The following is a 20,581-nucleotide window of genomic DNA, read 5'->3' as shown; positions in this document are numbered from 1 at the left end:
TTACCCGAATTTGAAAAATAGGAGGTCCCCCCAAGTATGCCAAACGATACACATGCTATCATGAGCGCCACAAGGAACCTAAATTAGCCACGACAAGGGATCAAAACGGATGTAATAGTCACACGACAAAATAGAATACTACATATGAACAATGCTAATTTCAAGAACAGTGATACTAACAATAATATTCAGTATGAATCTGATATTACTTAGGTGATCCTCAACCTCTATGTCCACACTATTGGAAGCCGAAAGATTTAAGTCAATTTTTACACTATTTCCATGTTGTATCATTTGAAATTTAGTGATTCATCCTAGCAATTCTGACACTTTCCAATATTAACCATCCAATACCGCCAGTTGCTTCGGTAATTGGTACCATTTGTACATACAACTATCTTACAGAAATAGAAGAAACAAAATTACCATGAGGGTAAGAAATATTGGGTTTAGAACATACGTGCCAATGTTCTTCTCAAGCTGAATATTGAACAGGTAAAGAAACCTTGCAAGACCCCATCTGATATCTTGAAAAGAAGGAACGGAGACGTCCAACTTGAGAGGAGTAGGTAGAGAGTTCGATGCACAAGCAAAAGGCAAGCCAGCCCCCACTGAGTTCTGAACGAGGGGGGGAAGCTCTTGACATATCTTTTGCGCTATCTTGAACACCACATACAGTGGGATGCATCCTATCACCAGTTTATATGGAAACCTCTGCATATTAAGAAGATTATATCTTAAGCATACGAAATATTTCATCTTGCTAACTAAACAAGAAGCAAGCACATTGAAAGACATCAAATACACAGTAAACACAATGAGCTAAGACTCATCCTTAAAAAACGGGTGTATATAAGATATCAGAATAATCATCAGAGGAAAAAAAAAATACAGAACGTGGTGCAGCCTAGAACCTCTTAAACACGAAAGGAACAAATTATTCGACTTGTTCTGCACAGTACAGGACCAAGAAAAAAAAGGATAAAGACATGACACTGGACATGGTTTAGCTTCACCTTATGAAATTTGGAATTGAAATCATTCAGGTTAACACTAGACGGCTTAGTGTCTCCTGTCCTCTGAGATTTGACTTTGAAGGTTCCTGTAGTATAGGAAGAACATGAAAAATGAGACCCAAAAGAATTGCATTAAAATCCTTTATTGTAGTAAACCTCACCTGGGGATCTAAAAGACTCAATCCCACCTAAAGGTAGAGACTTTAAACTCAAGCTCCTGCAAAAATAAAAAATTGTAAGCATTAAATACACAATGCGACTAAAACTCAGTTTTGGATTATAGTCCCAAATTCAATTCCAACTTAAACCCTAAACCCAGATTCAGAACTTCCATTAAAACTCCAAAAATTAAGAAGCATCGTCATTTCTAATCAAAACCCATTAAACTCTACTACATTTTATACAGTAAACAAACATAAAACAGCTTCACCGGAAAAAGAAACAAAAACCCAAATAAAAAGTTGAAATCTTTGACAATCACAAATTTCATAATCATCATCTTATGGATAAGTCACACCCACCATGATTCATGAAAGCAAGCAAATTGAATTATAAGAAAAACCTGTTAAAAGACGCGAATCGATCTACTCGTGAAGGGAGAATCAATGGCTTCCAGGTAAATAACTGAACAGCCACCATAATTTCTCTCTTCTCCTTCGCTCTCTTTGTTTCTCCGCTTGAATATATATAAGACTGATCTTTTAGAATTTGCACCTTTCTTTTTTTTGTTTTCGAGGGAAATGTGTATTTTAATTAGAGTCAAGTCAATTATCGACTTTTTTTTGTTGTTGTTAATGACTTTTAATATTTTGGATCATCTTCTCAAAATTAGTATTCACACAAATAAGTTGAGTTAGAAAATTGTGGTCACAACTTATTACACAGTACTAAAGCAAACAAAAATTGTGGTCACAACCAAAAGTTGTTAATGATTTATGTTTTGGATCATCAAAAAATCTGGTCTAATTTTTATTTTTTTCATGATTAGGAGGTTTTGGATCCGTGGAGACGTCTATTTCCATTTCTAGGACGGTGTTCAAACCATGTAATTTATTTTTGAAGAGCAAATGCAAAATTTTCACAACTCACAAAGCAAACCAACGACTTCTCATATCTTTACGTTTTTGGTAATTTAAGAACTTAACCGCTACACCAACTCATCGTCGGTATCTAAAAAATAATTTATAATGGCATATGTTTCCTTTAAAAGACTTAAACAACCCAAATGTTCATTTAAAAAAAAAACAACAACAACAACCCAAATGAATCAATGTACGTTCCTTTGAGCTAGCTAAAAAAAAAATCAGTACAAAACACTTACGGTTTTATATCTTACAACTTTCACTTGCCCTTAATTAGTTTCTCAAAGTAGACATTTGGATTTGTATACAATCGTTTTGCTAAGTCAACTAGTCATTGTTTTTTAATTGTTACTTTTGGTCACCACTTTAATTATTAAAGATGGACTACGAGTCTTTAATATTGACGCAAACACTCGTATAATTTAATTGTAAACCACACAAAGTATCTTATTCACAACTCGAATAGTAACAATCTTGTACATCTCCTTAGAGAACGTGCTGCATAAAAATTGAAACCAACGTTGTAACTAACTAACAAAATTCTAATATATACTATTCGACTTAAATACTTTTTTGTTGTTGTTTAAATTAGGTATGACTTATGAGTTATGAGATGAGATCGAAGAGGAAGAAGTGGAACACAAAGCACGTGGGTACACACAATGTGAATCTCAATGGGAACCTCAATTTTTTTGGTTATCATTGCCATTGCCATTTCTATCACGCTTTCAATTTTTGCTACATCACTCTCTTTTACTGACTTTTTGTATTTTTTCTTCTTCCACTCACTTTTCTCGTTTTTATATATATTTTGAAAGAGATATAACGAATACTAATTATACAAATATTTTAATTTTGTTTCTATCGTTAAAATCTCATCCGCAATATGGAAACCGGACGTAATTGGCTACTGAAATATCATTTTCAATGTGTTGTTAGTAAGACAACATATATAGTTTAAAACTTTAAATACATATCAGAAACACAAAGAAAATATCTGATATTCTGTGATGAAACTTAACATACAAAATTTTTTCTTACAAAAATATCATTGTTTTAAGTATACCATAATTAACAATGTGTACATTTCAGAATATACGAGTTAGACTTCTTTGTGGATAAAATATGAATTTGTAATTGTGGACAAAAAAATGAATTTTCTAACTAAGAAATAAATATATTAATATTTCTAGGCCATTTTCATGATTTCGTCTTTTTTTTTTTTTTTTTTTTTTTTTTGTCATTCGCAATTAATTAAAGCTCAAAAGAGCCATTCCTGAGGAATGTTGTTTACATAGGTGATATGAAACGGTTCTGTGCGTACTTTTCGTGCCAGATTATCCGCCTTACTATTAGCCCTACGAAAAATTAAAGATAAAGAAAAAGATGAAAACTCCTCTTTGTCGCTCTGAAATTCCTCCAAATACACTGAAAACGCCGGCCATTCGGTTGGAGAAGACACCATCTTCACCAGGTCTGAACAGTCTGTAAAGAACGATACCTCTTGATTATATGCACCAATCATACACTTCATCGCCCAGAGAAGGGCCTCGACTTCGGCATGTAGTGGAGATAGACTTCTACGGAGGTTCGCAGCTCCCATGGTTGGCGGCTCTCCATTTGACGATGTACAGAACCAGCCTGTACCAGAGAACCTATCACTTTCTTTCCATGATCCATCCACAAAACAACGGTATCCCGATTACTCCGCCTCAAGTGAAATATCCCTCACTCGATCTTGATTTACCAAGTCCACATAACCATGATTTTCATTATGGAGCTCAATTTGAGCTGACTGCCACAATTGTGCCTCTTTTTCCGCTAATCGTAATACTTCTGCTGGGTATGTATCTATGTTTTCAAAGATCTTTTCGTTCCTTGCTTTACAAATATACCAAATAATCCATGGGAAGGCTGATGAATCAAATTCCGTAGGTATTCTCCAAAATAAGTGATCCAAATTCGTAAAATTAGATTCCGTGGGGAAAACCCCCATAGCCGTAGGAATCTGTGAAAGTGCCCAAATTTGTCGTGCCGGGTGGCATTGAAAGAGTGTATGATTGATCGTTTCCTCTGATGCGCCACATCTGGCACACCCCGTGTCATAATCAATTCCTCTTTTCCGCAGATTTTCCGAAACCGGTACACATCCCGTTAAGATTTGCCATATGAAATGGCGTATCTTAGGTGGACACTGCACTTGCCAAGAATATGCTTTTTAACGGGTTGATGTTAGGGCCAAAAAAGTTTAAATTGGTCTCCGACTTCTCCATCCGTGTAGAATGATATCCCGATTTGACTGTATATTTTCCGGATTTTGTAAAATGCCAACCCAAAGAATCTTCTTTTGTTGGCGCACCCACATGTATGGCGCTTATTAGAGCGACATCTTCTGGATTAAAGATCGCTTTTAAGAGATCAATATTCCAAAAGTTCGACCGACTATCTATAAGGTCTTTGACTTTTAAAGATGGGTCAGTGATGTGTTGTGTTTTTATCGGTTTTGAGTCTTTGTTTTCTTTCCTAGATCATATATTTTATAGAGTCAAAGTATGTTTTTAGAGTCTTTTAGTCCTTTATCGAGTCTCTACAGGTTTTAGGTTGCTTCGAAGGAAAACGAGCTGTTTTGGGATATAAACACACTTTTGGAGATGCAGTTTCGTTTAGAAGTGTCAGACGTTTGGCCTCAGATGGAATACTTTCCACCGTTAGATCTTTCTGGATTTTTGACAAAAGCTATATGAATATGTTAGCTTGAGTTTCCAAGTGGTTTGAAGGAAATCTAACGGTGCATTTAAGAGTTATACCCGAATTAGTGAAGACAGGTCTTTCTGGTGAGCATTTGAAGCAGTTGCAGAACTGGACACCAGAAGCTCCAGATCGATCGATCCCTTTGTGGATCGATCGATCCAAACCTCTGACGGACAAGAATCAGTTCCAGACACTCTAGATCGATCGATCCTCATTGGGATCGATCGATCCCCTCTCCAGACGAGTTTTTTTTGCCCAAATGACCCAATTCACTCCAGATCCGACCCGGCTCGTCTCCTATTGTTTTAAAATCCTAAGCTCGACTTTTGAGACATTATCTTTGATATTTTTGAGTTCTAAACTTTGTTCTTTGGTTTGTAAACAACTTTGGGCAAAGGAATCCATCCTCTTGACACTTGGAGAAGATTTCTAAACCCTATTCCTTTTCTATTTTATTGAATCATGTTTTCTTTCATATCTATTTGCCTTTTCTCTTTCTCTATGTGTGAGTAGTTCTCCAATTGGGTTTTAGGGTTCCAATTAGGAGATTCAATGGATTAATGGATTGATTGTGTTAGGAATTCTCATTCTCTAGGTTCTTTGATTCACATGTTCTTAATGCTAGAATAGGATTGATCACCCTGTTGTAGATTCTAGGTTTTTCTATGCATCAAAAGTGTTCGATAGAATGCCTGAAAGAATGTGGATTGAGCAATGTATTTTCTAGCCAACGAAAGTTGACGTTAGGACGCATTGTGAACTTAATGAACTTGTTTGGTAATGCGAATTTGACTAGAAAATTGCATGCAAAAGTTTAGTAATCGAATAGTCAAATTTAGTGATTAATGTCTTGAAAGAGAATTGGTTTAAATGTGTTCATGTTCGAGAACGGTTCTTAATTACTGAATTCCTGGTTTCATGTTTCCATTATTCGTTGATCTCTGAAATACCCTAACGCCCAATGTCTTTAAATCTTGAAGTTAAATCGTCTATTTTAATTGCATTTTTATTTACAATTCCGAAAACCCAAAACAAAACAATCTTTTAGCTTTAGCTAAGAACGAGTCTCGGAAATCTTTAGTGTACCATTGGTTCTTGTGGATCGACCCCGTATATACTACCTTGCGGTTAAGTGTATCGGGTAATTACTCGAGCAATCAGTCAGTAACTGAACCATTACTTTTTGCTGGTCTCGGGAATTGAGCTGGAATCCAGGGATCCTCCCACACTGAGATGGATGTCCCAGATCCGACTCTTTTAATAAGTCCTTTATTAACCAGAGATCTAGCTGAACATATACTCCGCCATCCATATGATGGAGAATATGATTTTATATTTTCCAAAGGATTGGATTTCCTAAAATATCGTCCCTTAAACACTTTTGCGAATAGAGAATCTGGAACCGTAATCAACCGCCATAATTGTTTTGCTAGTAAAGCTGAATTAAAATCGTCCACATTCCGAAATCCTAACCCCCCGTCCGATTTGCTATTGCACAATTTGTTCCAAGCCATCCAGTGCATACCTCTGGAGTCACCATTTGAGCTCCACCAGAAATTTGCTACCGCGCTAGTAAGTTTAGAAGTGATTGTTTTCGGTAGTCTGAAGCACGACATAACATAAGTTGGTAGTGCTGCAGCTACCGATTTAATCATCACTTCTTTTCCCCCTTTGGATAAAAATTTGGCCGACCATCCGTTAATCCTTGTTTGTAGTCTATCTCTGACAAAAGAGAAAATTTTTGTCTTAGAACCCCCTAAACTCTCCGGCAATCCGAGATAAGAACCCATACCACCGATATTAGTGATACCTAAGGTAGATTTGATTTCTTCCTTGATATCATCATCTACCTTGTGTCCAAACTGAATCGAGGATTTTAAAAAATTGATCTGCTGTCCCGAGACCTCTTCATACTTCTTTAAAATCCCCAAAATTATCCCGCATTGGTCTTTGTTAGCCTTGCAAAAAAATAAACTATCATCCGCAAATAACAAATGTGAAACCGAAGGGCTTGCATTTGCCACTTTGATGCCCGTTATTAATTTTTCCCGTTCAGCTTTCCGAATATTTGCAATGAGCATTTCTGTGCAAAGGATGAATAAATAAGGTGAGAGCGGGTCTCCTTGTCGTAAACCCCTCTCTGGTACTATTAGTCCTCTAGGTTGTCCATTAAGGAGAACTCTATATTGGACCGTTATAATACACCACATTATCCATTTAATCCATTTTTCACAGAAACCCAACTTCCTTAAGACCTTCTCGATGAAAATCCATTCTACCCTATCGTAAGCCTTGCTCATATCCGTTTTAATGGCCATAAATTTGCCTTTACAAGACGGGTTAGTTCTCAACCCATGGAACATCTCTTGTGCAATGAGAATATTATCTGAAATCAAGCGTCCTTCTACAAAAGCTGATTGTGTTTCCGAAATCAGTTTTGGGAGCACCGTCTTAAGTCTTTGGCAAAGGATCTTCGATATAATTTTATACCCAACATTGCAAAGACTAATAGGCCGTAATTCCGTCATCCGTGTTGGTCTTTCCGTTTTTGGAATCAGGCAAATATTAGTCGTATTTAGCCGTTTATCAAAAATTTCATCCTCTAAAAAGAGTTAACCAGACAAAGAAGATCTGTTTTAATAGTAACCCAAGCTTTTTGGAAAAATAAGGCTGTCATACCATCAGGTCCAGGCGCTTTTTCCGGGTGCATCATAAACAGAGCCGTTCTCACCTCACACTCCGTCGCGGGTGCCGTTAGAAAATTATTAATTTGATCCGTAATCAAAGTTTGCACTTCTGCCAAAGATTCCTCAAAAGCCTCAGGATTAGTTGTAGTAAATAATTCCTTAAAATAAGACACCGCTATATTTTGAACATCTTTATCCTCTGCCGACCAAACCCCGTTTTCATCATGTAACCCCGTAATTCGATTCCTAGCCCGTCTTTGTTTTGTTAGTGCATGGAAATACTTTGAATTATTATCCCCTAATTGCATCCAACAGCACCTACTTTTCTGATGCCAATACAATTCCTCATCTCGATAAGCCTCTTTCAACCGCAAAGTTAATTATGTAATCTCCTCCCTTGGTCTCCTATCATCTCTCTGTGCCACAAGTAATTCCGATTTTAATTCCTCAATTGTTTGCCGCCCATAAGGAGTTAAATCTCTCCTCCACTGCGAGATAGCCCTCCTACAATTCTTCAATTTTTCCACAAAATTTCCCTCCCCTAACTCAGAGTTCCAACCATTTGAAATTGCCTCGAGTAATCCTTCCTTCCCAATCCATCTTTTATCAAACCTGAAATTTCTTTTCGTAATCTATCGTCCTTTTCGTAAGAACTCATATTTGTTTTTTTTCTTTAGCCAAATTTGTTTTTGGCATGTGACAATCTTAATGTTTAATGGAGTCCCATGTGGGAGGGCATAATCTTTCACCTCTTATGGTTGAAAATTTTTCCGATCTTGTGTGAAATAATTAATAATATTGTTGAACTTGAATTTCTTATCTTTATACAATAAAACTTCTCTAAATTGCAGTCTAAAACAAATAAATAAAACTTCTATAAAATAAACAATTCCTTAAATTAATTGTGTTATTTTATTTTTTTCAGTCATTTTAGCTTATGTCTCACTTTGAAACAAATTAATAACTTGGAAACCTATAGAATACAACATACATGAAAAAAATGGAATGCATATTGAGAATCTGAACAAGTTAGGCGCAACAACAAAACAGAGGCCAAACTAACATTTTTGGTGTTGTTGTTGAAACTAGAACCACTACAATGTTGTTCTTCTCTAAGATGAAGGAAGATAAATCTTCAAACCGGAAAAGTATTTTTGAATAAGATGAGTCCAGTTGTGAATAAGGAAGAGGATAAGCTGAGGTTGTCAGAGATTATTTGGATCTTGCAATTGGCTGAAGCTACTCTAGAAAGCTTCTCAAGTTGCTTGGAAACTTCAATCACATCTTCATCAAGTGGTGTATCGTAGTACAATATCATTTGTTCGAGTTTCGGCATTGTCTCCAGGAAGTGTTCGACCAGCTCCATCTGCATCTCCTTGTCATCACAAATTTCACCAAACTTCAATATCTTTAGAACCTTCACCGGACTTGATGATAAGCAAGTGGGATTTTCCGCTGAAGATTTGCATATGCATCCGTCAACATCCAAACACTTGACTGTATTTTTGTGATTGAATCCCTGAATCATAGAGATAACAACTGCTAAAATCCAATTGTATTAGAAAATTTGTTTAGTAGATGTAGTAGAGGATCTATGTTGGTACTTCGAAGACAAGGGTTTCTAGATTTGGACAGTTCTTGAGTAGAGTCGGCAACGATTCCCATCCTACTTTCCAGTGAGTCTTAATAGTTAAATGAATCAGGTTGTTGAATACGGGTATTGATTCACAGCAATAAGTAAGTACCTGAAGCAAGAAAACAAATCAACTAGATCACCATTATAAGTATAGAATCACTAACTCAAAAAAATCATTACAATAATATACCGCGAGAGTCATGGCAGATAAGTGAAGGATCTGGACATTGCATACTCCCATAAGAAAATTTGTTCCATTGACAACCAAATCTCCATAGCTTGCATGTGAACTCTGATCAAATGTCAAATGAAACACTATCTGGTTTATGATCATCGTGTAGTCCTAGTAGCCTTAGTCTTTTAAGGGTTTTGGAAGATACAGAGCAGTTCCAAGAATAAGAGTAGACATTAATCAGAACTAATTCCTCAAGGACATGACAACCAGAAACAAGCTTGTCAATGCAATCATCAGTTTTTTCTGACACTAACATAATTGAATCAAGATAGAGAGTCTAAAGCTTTGGAAGAAAAACATGTTCCACATCAATGCCAGTATTTTTGAGATTCTATCCTAAGCCTAACTAGTGACTTGCTCAATCAAGATCATTCGGATAGATAGAAGGAGATCATTCGGATAGATAGAAACGCGTAAATCAAGATCCGATATTCCACGTTCCAACACGGTTAATATCCAACGAATGACACAAACAGGATCAACATCAGGTCCACACTTTAAAGAGAACTTATTTGGAGTAGAATTTGCTTGCAAACCCAATACTCTATCCACAAAATCTGTAAAAATTCTATGAATCTCATCCTTTTTTGCTTTACCCTCTTCAATATGCAGATATACCGAGGAGTAATAAAACTCAAGATTTGGTGTGAAAGCAAAGAGATACCGCCATTTTTTCGAGAGAAGCGATGCTAAAGCAACTTTTTTTGTGGGAAGACAAGATAGGATTTGGCAAATAAGAGGTTCTGGTAGAGTGCTGATTATATCTTTGGAACCAAAATGCAAACTCGTTGGGCACATACGAGGTAGTTAAACCTTAAAAAAAACATATATTGAAGAATAGAAACCTAACACTACAAGATGAGAATCTAGACAAGGTTTCAAGGGACTAATGACACACATAAAGAAAACTAAGAGAATGGACAATCTATATTATACACATTGTAGCCGGTTCATTCATCAATTTATAAACAGCTTCCATCAAAAGTCATGATTATAAAAAGATCATAATCGATATCTTATCGTGTGGCGATATCGTCTTTCTCAATTGTGAAATCCCATACATCACCATACTTGTCATTAAAGTCCCAGATGCTCATTGTGTTGTAGTCACTAATGAGCTTATCGCGAGCTCCTCTCTCCAATTTGTATATCTGAGGCTCAAAGTTGTGTGGCTGGTCTGGAACTGAACACTACCGTGAATAACGCTGCACCTATGAACAAGTACTCACCCTGCAACACACACAAACAAACACTTGTGATTCTTTTTCTCATACTTAACTAATTATCCAATCTCTAGTACATTTTCCATAAAAACAGAATTTGTAAACAAAAGATTTGAAGTTACCGGAGCATCAAAATACATCCCTGCAGCTATAGCAGGAAGAAACAGGCAAGAGATTAAACCTGCAGACATAAAAAAAAACCGCGAGTTTGCGATCCATAAGAAACACTAAAAACGGGTTAAATGAATACCTTGAAACCCATTTGTTTGATCCACAGCAGCAATGTCATCAGCAATTGCTCCCCAAAATGTTCCTAACAAACATTTCCAAGAAGATTCAATCAGACAAATGGTTCGAAATCAAAATCGAAACAACAACAACAAGAAGAACAAATTGGACAACCAAAAGTTTACCCTTTTGAACTTCTCCTTCATAGTAAGTATGAGCTCCATCGTAATATCCATACTTGAAATCTTCCTATTAACAATCACTAACCAATCAGAAACAACTTTCAGCAGAATTATGAATTTCAAACCAATCGAATCTTACCATTTCAATGCTATTAATCTCAAATTGACCAATGGGGTCTTCGTTGATGTCTGGTTCAATCTGTGACAATCCAGCAGCTGAGACCAGCTTAGCTAACCTCAATCTCCGGCCGGAATTGCCGCATTTCACGACATTGACGGTCTGATCAGGAACCTTAACTCCAAACTTCGAATCTATGATCTTTGGGAGCGATTTGGGAGAGAGAATCGTGACCGTTGCCATTTTTTTCATCACTTTATCTTCTCTCTGTTTCTTGCTCTGTCTCAGAGTTTTGGAGCCATAGAAAAAAAAAACGGTTTTTTTTTTTTTTTGTGTTCGTTATCGAAAGAGATTAGTATTAATTGGTTACTGTCTGTCGTATTTACCAAAGTGACCGACAAGTTTGTAACCGACACGTGTAACGTAATCATTTGATTGTCTTCTCTCGTTGGTTCGTGAACGCTTCCACGTGTACAATTATCTTGAAATCATTGAAACGGCCCAACTTTGTCTTTTTTTTTTTTTTTTTTTTTTTTTTTTTTTTTTTTATGCAAACTGAATATATTGATTAACTTGAATCGTTACAAAGAAGGTTTCTGAGCCACAAAGGCTGATTCACCGAGTCAGAATAGAACTCTGTGTTTTTTTTTTTTTTTTGAATGCAATGTTAAATTAAATTCAAAAAGAAAATAACGTTTTTACATCAAGTGCCACTTTTGGTTGAAAGAAGAAAATCAAACTTGTTTAAGCATGTAAATTGATATGGTTACAAGCAATAAAAGTGTTGTTACAAGCAATAAAAGTGAAAAATTGGGCTATGCTATTACAATGACGTCTTACAAAGGTAAATAAAACCGAAGAAAATCTGGATGACCAAAGATCAATATCAAGTAAAAGGTTTGCAATTTCGCTATGTGGTGAAAGACATGTGATCGCCTTAATAAGAATCTCACAATCCCCTTCGAAGTGAATCTTCTTGTAACCTCTAATCCAAGCTTGCCGCATAGCCACTAACAGTGCCTTTGTTTCTGCCTCTAACGGAGAAGAAATGTGAGCCAGCATTGACAAACCCCATGCTTTAGCCTCCCCTTGGTGATCTCGAATTATCCAACCCGCTGTTCCCCGAGAAGAATTGATATCAACACCTGGATCAAAGTTGCATTTAACAAAGGAAATAGGTGGTTTTGTCCAAGATTGTAGACGTTATAGATTACATGTTTTGGTGAATTGAATGGCAGAATTTGGACGTATGAGGTACATGTTCTGGTTTCTAAGTTTCAGGTTTGGTTTGAGAAAATTGAAGGTCTTCGTTTTGCAGACTTGATGATGATTCATGTTTTCAGATGAAAATTTGATTTGCCTAAGATGCTTTTAACAACTGCTAAGAAACAGAATGAAGAACTCGAGAGAATTGCTACAACAATTCCCAAATCGTGTTGCATATCCAGCCTTGCGTATTTTGTATCATACTTTAGAAAGCATTTTCATTTCATAAATCAGTTAGTATTGGTTTGTACCGATTGACATCTCTTTTTTTTTTGTCATAAGAAGATTCCATTAAAACTTAAGGAACATTGTTGTTTTCAATGGCTTGAAGAGCACATGTGGCCACAGAATCAGCCTTGCCATTAGCTAATCTAGGAATAAAAGAAAACAGAGAGAGTTTAAAAGAGGAACAAATCGCCCTGATATCACCAAGGATGGAATGAATATCGGTATGGATGTCTTCGGAGTTTAAGAGCTTCACAAGCACTTGGCAGTCCGAAAAGATGTGAATAGCTTCAAAACCACAGGTCTGAGCTTGATGAAGAGCCAACAACACTGCCCATGCTTCAGCTTCCAAGGCTGAGGAGACATGGGTGCGGGTAGTGGTTGAATACTGACAAGAGTCAGAAACTGTATAGGGATCCGTAGAAGCACCGATTGACATCTCTATTTGTACATTTATCGTATACATTCAAGCTATTACGTACATGAGAGAACCCTTATTGTCATATGAAAGAAAATCATATTTTCTTATGTTAAAAAACAAGTTACACCTTATTTATCAAAATACAAAAACAATCATATATTTTTATTAAAAATTATAGTACAATGTCAAAATCAAATGTATAATTGTTACTTATGATATAGACTAAATCTATATAATATAACAGTCCGAATAAATGTCATTGCAGTTTTGAACAGTTGTGTCTTTTTATCACAACCTATCAGAATTTTGCTTCTACAAGATTTCACAACATTCATATTTGTAAATCAGAGTTTGTCATAGAAACCATGTCTGTAGAAAAAAGTGGCATCACCATTCATCGTACCTGATTCCTTTCATAACTAGACACGCCAGAAGTTGCTCTACCAGAAGCACTAGAAGCAGCCTCCCTAAGAAATATAGTCAGAAATTTTCTTTATTAGTAAGTTTCAATTAAAAGTATTAACGTCTAAAAGAAAGTATTCTACATTTAACTACTTTGCGCTTTTATCGGTCAATTCATCATCTGCATCTGCTTCATCGCTTGAACTCCCTTTATCAAAGAAATCATCATCACTAAGGTCCAGATCCAGAAGACCATCGTCTTCACTCCGTGTCTCTGTTTGTCGACAACCATAACATAAATTATCAATTATTAGCTATGATACTTCATAGTTCAGAAATAAGCATCTCTAAATATCATGTGTTTACCTTCTAACTCTTTCCCACTAGCAGCAGCAACAATAATATTGGCTTTGATCTGCTTCCGCATTTTACCTCTCTTCTCAATTACCTCTGAATCCTCAGCTCCAGTAAAAAGAGATACATACTCTCGTTTTTCGGGAAGAACTGCAATTGTACATTTAAGAAGAACATACATTCTCTTAACTAAGCTCATTCTAAATCACATAACTAACAAGCAGAAGGATGAGAAATAGTAAAACGAGAACGCAGTGTATTGAAGTTAACTTACCCTAACATATTCAAGGTCTTCTTTGAGTTTACTAAGTTGCTCAGCTATATCTGTATCTCCCACATGAGCAGATGAAGTACGTTGTAACTTCTCAAGACGTCTAATGCTTCTTTCGATCTTTCTCCGCTCTATTCAAGAAAAAAAGCTCTAACTTATCATTACTAACTAAATCATGACTAAATACTAGAAAACTAGGTAAAAGCTCTTCTTACCAAAGAACTTAATCTTTCTGTTCCTAAGGAATATTTTACGTTCAACAGCAAGACGGGTATGAGCGTCTTGCTGCTTCTTCAAATCTTCCAACTTCTCTACTAAAGACTCTCTTACTTCAGGAGGCAAATCCTACAGAGTATCAAAAATACATCAACATTCAAAATTCTCAAATGGGTTTGGTTCTAATTGACCATAGATAATCAAATTCTCTACAAGAACACAACCTAGGAATAACATTGTAAACCCTTAAGCTCTACACCACACAAGCTAACTAAATCGCCAGAAAGGCTGGAACTTTAAGAGAGATTCTATCAAAGGAACCCTAATTTCAGAGAGAGAAAAGGAGCTGACTTTACGAAGAAAGCGTTCAACGGAACGCATCTGATTCTTGATGGAGACAGTCTTAGGTTTCTTCTCTACACGCAATACTTTCGACCTCCGACTACTTCCCGCCGCCTGATTAGGTTCCGAAACTCTTCTCTTGGCATAACCTCCGTGCGCCATGACTAAAGGATTTTGCCAAAGCTTTTGAAGTAGTTGAAGAAGGAGGAAGAGTTGAGACTTGAGAGAGCAACAGACAAAAATTAGGGGTTGTGTTTTTTTTTTTTTTCGGCGTTAGAACGCAGCGTATTAGGGGATACACAACTAGGTTGAACCGGATTATTTTCCGGTTTTAACCGGTTTGTCGGATTGTGCTCTTCGTATTTTATGGCTTAGTAAATTTTGTGGATATCAAACTTCTGACTTTTCTTCAAGCTACCACTACTTTTAATAAACTGGTTAATCTCATTTAAACAATTATTGGTGACTGTTTCAGTTTCTCAATAAACTAATAGACATTGCTCTCTTGACTTATAATTTCTTGATACAGTCAGTACAGGAATGCACGATTGTATTCCTCTTTCTCTCCAGCATTCATCATTTTCTCTTGTGTTGTTTCTTGCATCGCCTTGGCAGTAATCAACACAAGAGAAATGGCGGACTTGCTTCTACTAATACCCTGGAATAAAATCTTCACTTTTGCATGTGGCTGCTTTTTAAGCGATAGAAACTACATTCACTTGATGGAGTCAAATCTCGATGCTCTGGAGACAACTATGGAAGAACTTAAGAATAGACGAGATGATCTGTTAGGAAGAGTTTCCGTAGAAGAAGATAAAGGTTTGCAACGGCTTGCTCAGGTCAACGGATGGCTTTCAAGGGTAGAAATTGTTGAATCCCAATTCAATGATCTGCTTGAGGCTAGATCAACTGAAACTGGAAGATTGTGTTTGTTTGGATATTGCTCCGAGGATTGCATATCAAGCTACAATTATGGTGAAAAGGTATCGAAGATGTTGGAAGAAGTTGAAGAACTTCTATCTAAAAAAGATTTTGTAGAGGTGGCGCAGAAAATTATACGTAAGGCGGAGAAGAAGCATATCCAAACCACAGTGGGTTTGGATACATTGGTTGAAATGGCATGGGAAAGCGTCATGAACGATGAAATAAGAACCTTGGGTCTTTATGGTATGGGGGGAGTAGGAAAAACCACCCTCTTAGCTTGTATCAACAACAAATTTGTTGAATTGGAGAGTGAATTTGATGTTGTGATATGGGTTGTGGTATCTAACGACTTTCAGTATGAGGGCATTCAAGATCAGATTCTGGGAAGATTACGTCTTGACAAGGAATGGAAACAAGAAACAGAAAAGGAGAAAGCTTTGTGCATAGACAATATCCTTAATAGAAAGAAATTTGTGTTGTTGTTGGATGATCTCTGGAGCGAAATGGATCTGAACAAGATAGGAGTTCCACCTCCAACTCGAGCAAATGGATCGAAGATTGTTTTCACCACTCGTTCGAAGGAAGTTTGCAAGGACATGAAAGCTGACAAGCAGATAGAAGTTGATTGTTTGTCACCAGATAAAGCATGGGAATTGTTTCGAATTACGGTTGGAGATGTCATATTCAGCGGCCATCAGGATATTCCCGCACTTGCAAGAAGAGTTGCTGCAAAATGTCATGGCTTGCCACTTGCACTTAATGTCATTGGCAAAGCCATGGCATGTAAAGAGACTTTACAAGAATGGTATCTTGCGATTAATGTTCTGAATTCGCTTGGCCACGAGTTTCCAGGTATGAAAGAAAGAATTCTTGGCGTTTTGAAGTTCAGTTATGATAGCTTGAAGAATGGTGAAATCAAATCGTGCTTCCTATATTGTTCTTTGTTTCCTGAAGATTTTGAAATAAAGAAGGAGCAGTTGATAGAATACTGGATTTGCGAAGGCTTTATAAATCCGAACAGATATGAAGATGGAGGTACCTACCAAGGTTATGATATAATTGGCTTGTTAGTTCGTGCTCATTTGTTGATTGATTGTGGGGTCGGAGTTAAAATGCATGATGTGATACGTGAGATGGCTCTTTGGATAAATTCTGACTACGGAAATCAACAAGGAACAATTTGTGTGAAATCTGGTGCTCATGTACGTCTGATACCGAATGACATCAATTGGGAGATTGTGAGACAGATGTCTTTAATTAGTAATCAGATTGAGAAGATATCTTGCAGTCCCAACTGCCCCAACCTTTCAACCCTATTACTTCCATATAACGAGTTGGTGGATATTTCAGTTGGATTCTTTCGGTTTATACCAAAACTTGTGGTCTTGGATCATGTACATGAGATCAGTCTTGTTGGGATAGCAACAACCTTACCAAATCTGCAAGTGTTGAAATTATTTTTTTCCCGTGTTTGTGTTGATGACATATTAATGGAGGAACTACAGCAGTTGGAGCACTTGAAGATTTTAACGGCAAACATAGAGGATGCCACGATTTTGGAAAGGATACAAGGAATTGACCGATTGGCGAGTTGTATTCGAGGTTTATGTCTACTAGGAATGTCAGCACCTCGTGTAATATTAAGCACGATAGCTCTGGGAGGTCTTCAACGCCTTGCAATTGAGAGTTGCAACATATCTGAGATAAAGATAGATTGGGAAAGCAAAGAAAGAAGGGAGCTTTCACCAATGGAGATTCATCCAGGCTTCAAGCAACTCTCCACTGTTAATATATTCCGTTTGAAAGGGCAAAGGGATTTGTCATGGCTGTTATTTGCTCAAAATCTGAAGGAACTAGATGTGAGAGATTCACCAGAAATAGAAGAAATAATAAATAAGGAGAAAGGAATGAGTATTACCAAAGTGCATCCAGATATTGTTCTTCCCTTTGGGAACCTGGAATCCCTTGAGCTATATAATTTGGATGAACTTAAGGAAATCTGCTGGAATTTTCGGACTCTTCCTAACCTTAGAAACTTCAAAGTCAAAAATTGTCCAAAGTCAAAGTCAAGATTTTCTCAAGCTTATAGAGTAATACGGGTGGAAGGGTGATGACAAGTGGTCAATTGCTAAAGTGAAGAAATCGAATTAGAGTACCAATTGTTTCCTTTGTTTCTTATTGTTTCCTTTGTTTCTTTGTTTGATTTGCTTCTGCTTCCAGAAAAGGAGGTACACAAGAGACTCCTTCAAGTTTCTTTCATCTTTCACGTTTCTTTTGCTTCCTTGTGTGTAGGAACCTGTAGTTCCAAGACTGTTTCCTAAAATATAAATGAAAAAGCCAAAAAAAAAAGGCAGAGAAATTTGCCTGAAGAATTTTTGTTCTTGTGTTTTTTATTCATGATTTGATTGGGACCGTATCATCGGGGATTAATAATGGCAGAAAGATGTTTCTACGCAAAGGAATGGTCTCTCTCATGTACAGGTTTGGAATAAAGCCATTACATAACTGGTCTCTACTGTATAAACTTTGCTACCACTTTGTGTAACTGCACTGTATCCTCTCAGTTCTTAATTTGGTTTTGTATTTATATATACTGTTTTTGTTTCAATGACCTCTTGTTATCTAGTTACATTTCTCAATGTTTAAAAACTTTCCCCTCTTCAAAGATTTGTTGTCTCCTAAGTAACGAACCAGAGTTTGTCAAGGAGAGCATAGATAGCGTTTATGTTTCTGGATTGAGCTAGTTTTAGATCCATGTACCAGATTGTTCTTAGAAGTTAGAACGTTCATTGATTTCTAAGTGAGCCCACCACAAACAATTCAATTTGAAGTTTTGGCAATATCGTTACCTTTTTGAAAAAATACTCTTTTCCAAACATCACTGATGATGAATAAAAGTCATTACAAAGACTGATTTTTATAAATATATAAATGAAAAAGCCAAAAAAAAAAAAGGCAGAGAAATTTGCCTGAAGAATTTTTGTTCTTGTGTTTTTTATTCATGCTTTGATTGGGACCTTATTGAAGATGCAGCTTCTGAAGGAGTACCTGAACTAAGTCAAGAAGTAACTCAAGAGAACAGAGCAACATGAACAAGATTAAGGAAATATGCAGAATCTTGTTATGGCGGTTTGAAGTGAAGACTAGAAGCTTAGAGAAGATTCTAGAAGACTGAAGAGTTTCCTTTTGCAAGAAGAAAAGAAAAACATGAAGACAAAAGACAATTTCCTATTCCATAAAGAAAAAGGAAATTGTCCATTCCAATTAGTTTTAGAATTGGAAATCGACCTGTTGTATGGTCTCAACCTATTTAGTATAAATAGGGTGCTAAGGCTTGTAGAAAGCTCAGCACAATCACGAGAGAGAATTCTTAGCTATTAAGTCTTAGTTTGAGAGAAATAGAGAACTAGAGGCTTAAAGTGAGCTAAGGGTATTAAGGAGAGTTATTGTTCTTAATCGGTCTGTGATTAAGGAACAAGACTTAGAGAGAATAGAAAATAGTGTTAAAGGAGAAACCTTGTAAACATATTTTCTATTAATCGAAAGAGTTTTTTGAGAAATTCTGAGTTACATCGTGAACTAATTCAAAACTTAGTAGCTCTTGCATTTACAATTGGTATCAGAGCGGTCGCTTGTGAAGATTACATACAGGTGAGGTCTTGTGGAAAAGATGGAGAGCTATCAAGAACTGCTTAAAAACGCGAAGGTTGTTCTAGACGATTGTAACTATGGTTTTTGGAAGTCAAGGATCAAATCTGTGATAAGAGGGATAGATGTGTTAGCTTGGAAAGCTGTCCTGGAAGAATGGAAAGAACCACAAATTAAGAATGAAGATGGAAGCTTCACAGCCAAACCCGAGTCAGACTGGACTGAAGATGAGAAGAAAAAGTCTAAATTCAATGCTAGAGCTCTCACAGCTATTCACTGCAGTGTTGGGAGGAAACAATTTGACTTAATTCAGGGCTGTGAAACTGCTAAGGAAGCTTGGGATATTCTGCAAACACACTATGAGGGAACGATTAAGGTTCAGACTTCAAGAAAAGATTTGATAGCTTCAAGATTCGAGAATCTGAAGATGGATGAGCAAGATTCAATCACCGATTTCAGCTCTAAACTAAGTTCATTGGCGCAAGAAGCTTTAACTCTTGGGAAGAAGTATAAAGACAAGAAGTTGGTTAAGAAATTTTTAAGATGTCTACCTCCGAGATTTATGGCGTATAAAACAGCTCTAACAGTTTCGAATAATACTGATACTCTCAGTTTTGCTGAAGTTGTAGGGATGCTTCAGGCTCATGAGCTTGAATTAGGAGGAACTAAGAAACCAAAAGGGTTGGCGTTGACATCTTGTGAAAGCAAATCTCAAACAGAAGAAGAAGATTCTTTGAGTTTGTTAGTTCGAAGGTTTGATCGATTGTTAAAAAGAGCAGAACAAGGACAAGGACAGAAGAAGTTTGGATCATTCAAAAAGAATTCTGACGATACCAAACCATCAAAGAAAGCTGACATGCAATGTCATGAATGTAAAGGGTATGGACACTTTATTCGTGAATGTCCAACAGTCAAGAAACGAGAAACTAAATGCACAACATGCAAAGGAATGGGACATGCTCAAGATGACTGTATCAGTAGTAGAAAAGAGAAATCAATGATTGGTATTGAAGAAGAATCTGAGGAAGAGAGTGAAGAAGAAGACATCTTAAATTATGTAGCATTGATAGGCATTACTGAGTTTGTTGAAGGTTAAGAAGAAACTGACTCTGAATCAGATGGAGAACAACAAGTGAATTTTGTTGAAAGTTACAAAGAGGTGAGAGAAACTTTGATTAAACTTGGAACAGAAAATCAAGATTTACTGAAAGAAAAGATACGTCTCGAATCACTTGTTGAACTATTACAGAATCAACTAGAAGATGAAAAGAAGATTAGCAAAGAAAGTTTGAGTTTGATGAAAGAAAAACTAAGCTTGTCTGCTAAAGCTGATAATTTGGAGAAAGAACTGATC

The 20,581-nt window shown here is 36.5% G+C and overlaps 3 protein-coding genes and 2 pseudogenes across 3 annotated transcripts in view; 2 read left to right on the top strand and 3 right to left on the bottom strand.

Annotated features, from left to right (window-relative positions):
- LOC9299716 (putative ion channel POLLUX-like 2) overlaps positions 1–1,730 on the bottom strand; it is a 30,746-nt gene extending 29,016 nt beyond the window's left edge. The window contains exons 1-4 of the mRNA XM_021015389.1: positions 1,579–1,730; positions 1,178–1,233; positions 1,017–1,102; positions 461–714 (exon numbers count right to left, since the gene is read on the bottom strand). Coding sequence (XP_020871048.1) covers positions 461–714; positions 1,017–1,102; positions 1,178–1,233; positions 1,579–1,655 — 473 coding nt within the window. The 5' untranslated portion in view covers positions 1,656–1,730. The remainder of the gene's footprint in view (positions 1–460; positions 715–1,016; positions 1,103–1,177; positions 1,234–1,578) is intronic.
- The window catches only part of LOC9301477 (3-ketoacyl-CoA synthase 20), a 44,593-nt gene that overhangs the window by 4,554 nt on the left and 19,458 nt on the right, over positions 1–20,581 (top strand). The gene's annotated exons all lie outside the window — the stretch shown is intronic.
- On the bottom strand, positions 8,530–10,216 carry LOC9299715 (annotated as a pseudogene).
- LOC9299714 lies at positions 10,312–11,478 on the bottom strand (annotated as a pseudogene).
- LOC9299712 (probable disease resistance protein At5g43730) lies at positions 15,099–17,951 on the top strand. The gene has a single exon (XM_021015370.1). The coding sequence runs from the start codon at positions 15,288–15,290 to the stop codon at positions 17,688–17,690; it is 2,403 nt and encodes an 800-aa protein (XP_020871029.1). The 5' UTR covers positions 15,099–15,287; the 3' UTR covers positions 17,691–17,951.

The sequence above is a fragment of the Arabidopsis lyrata genome, assembly GCF_000004255.2.
Source record: "Arabidopsis lyrata subsp. lyrata unplaced genomic scaffold ARALYscaffold_8, whole genome shotgun sequence".
NCBI classification, from domain to species: domain Eukaryota; kingdom Viridiplantae; phylum Streptophyta; class Magnoliopsida; order Brassicales; family Brassicaceae; genus Arabidopsis; species Arabidopsis lyrata.
The sequence above is the reverse complement of the archived record's forward strand: the minus strand, read 5'-3'. Positions and strand labels throughout refer to the sequence as shown.

Excerpts from the sequence above, each read along its gene's own strand:
- LOC9299712 (XM_021015370.1), top strand. The coding sequence starts at position 15,288 with ATGGCGGACTTGCTTCTACTAATACCCTGGAATAAAATCTTCACTTTT.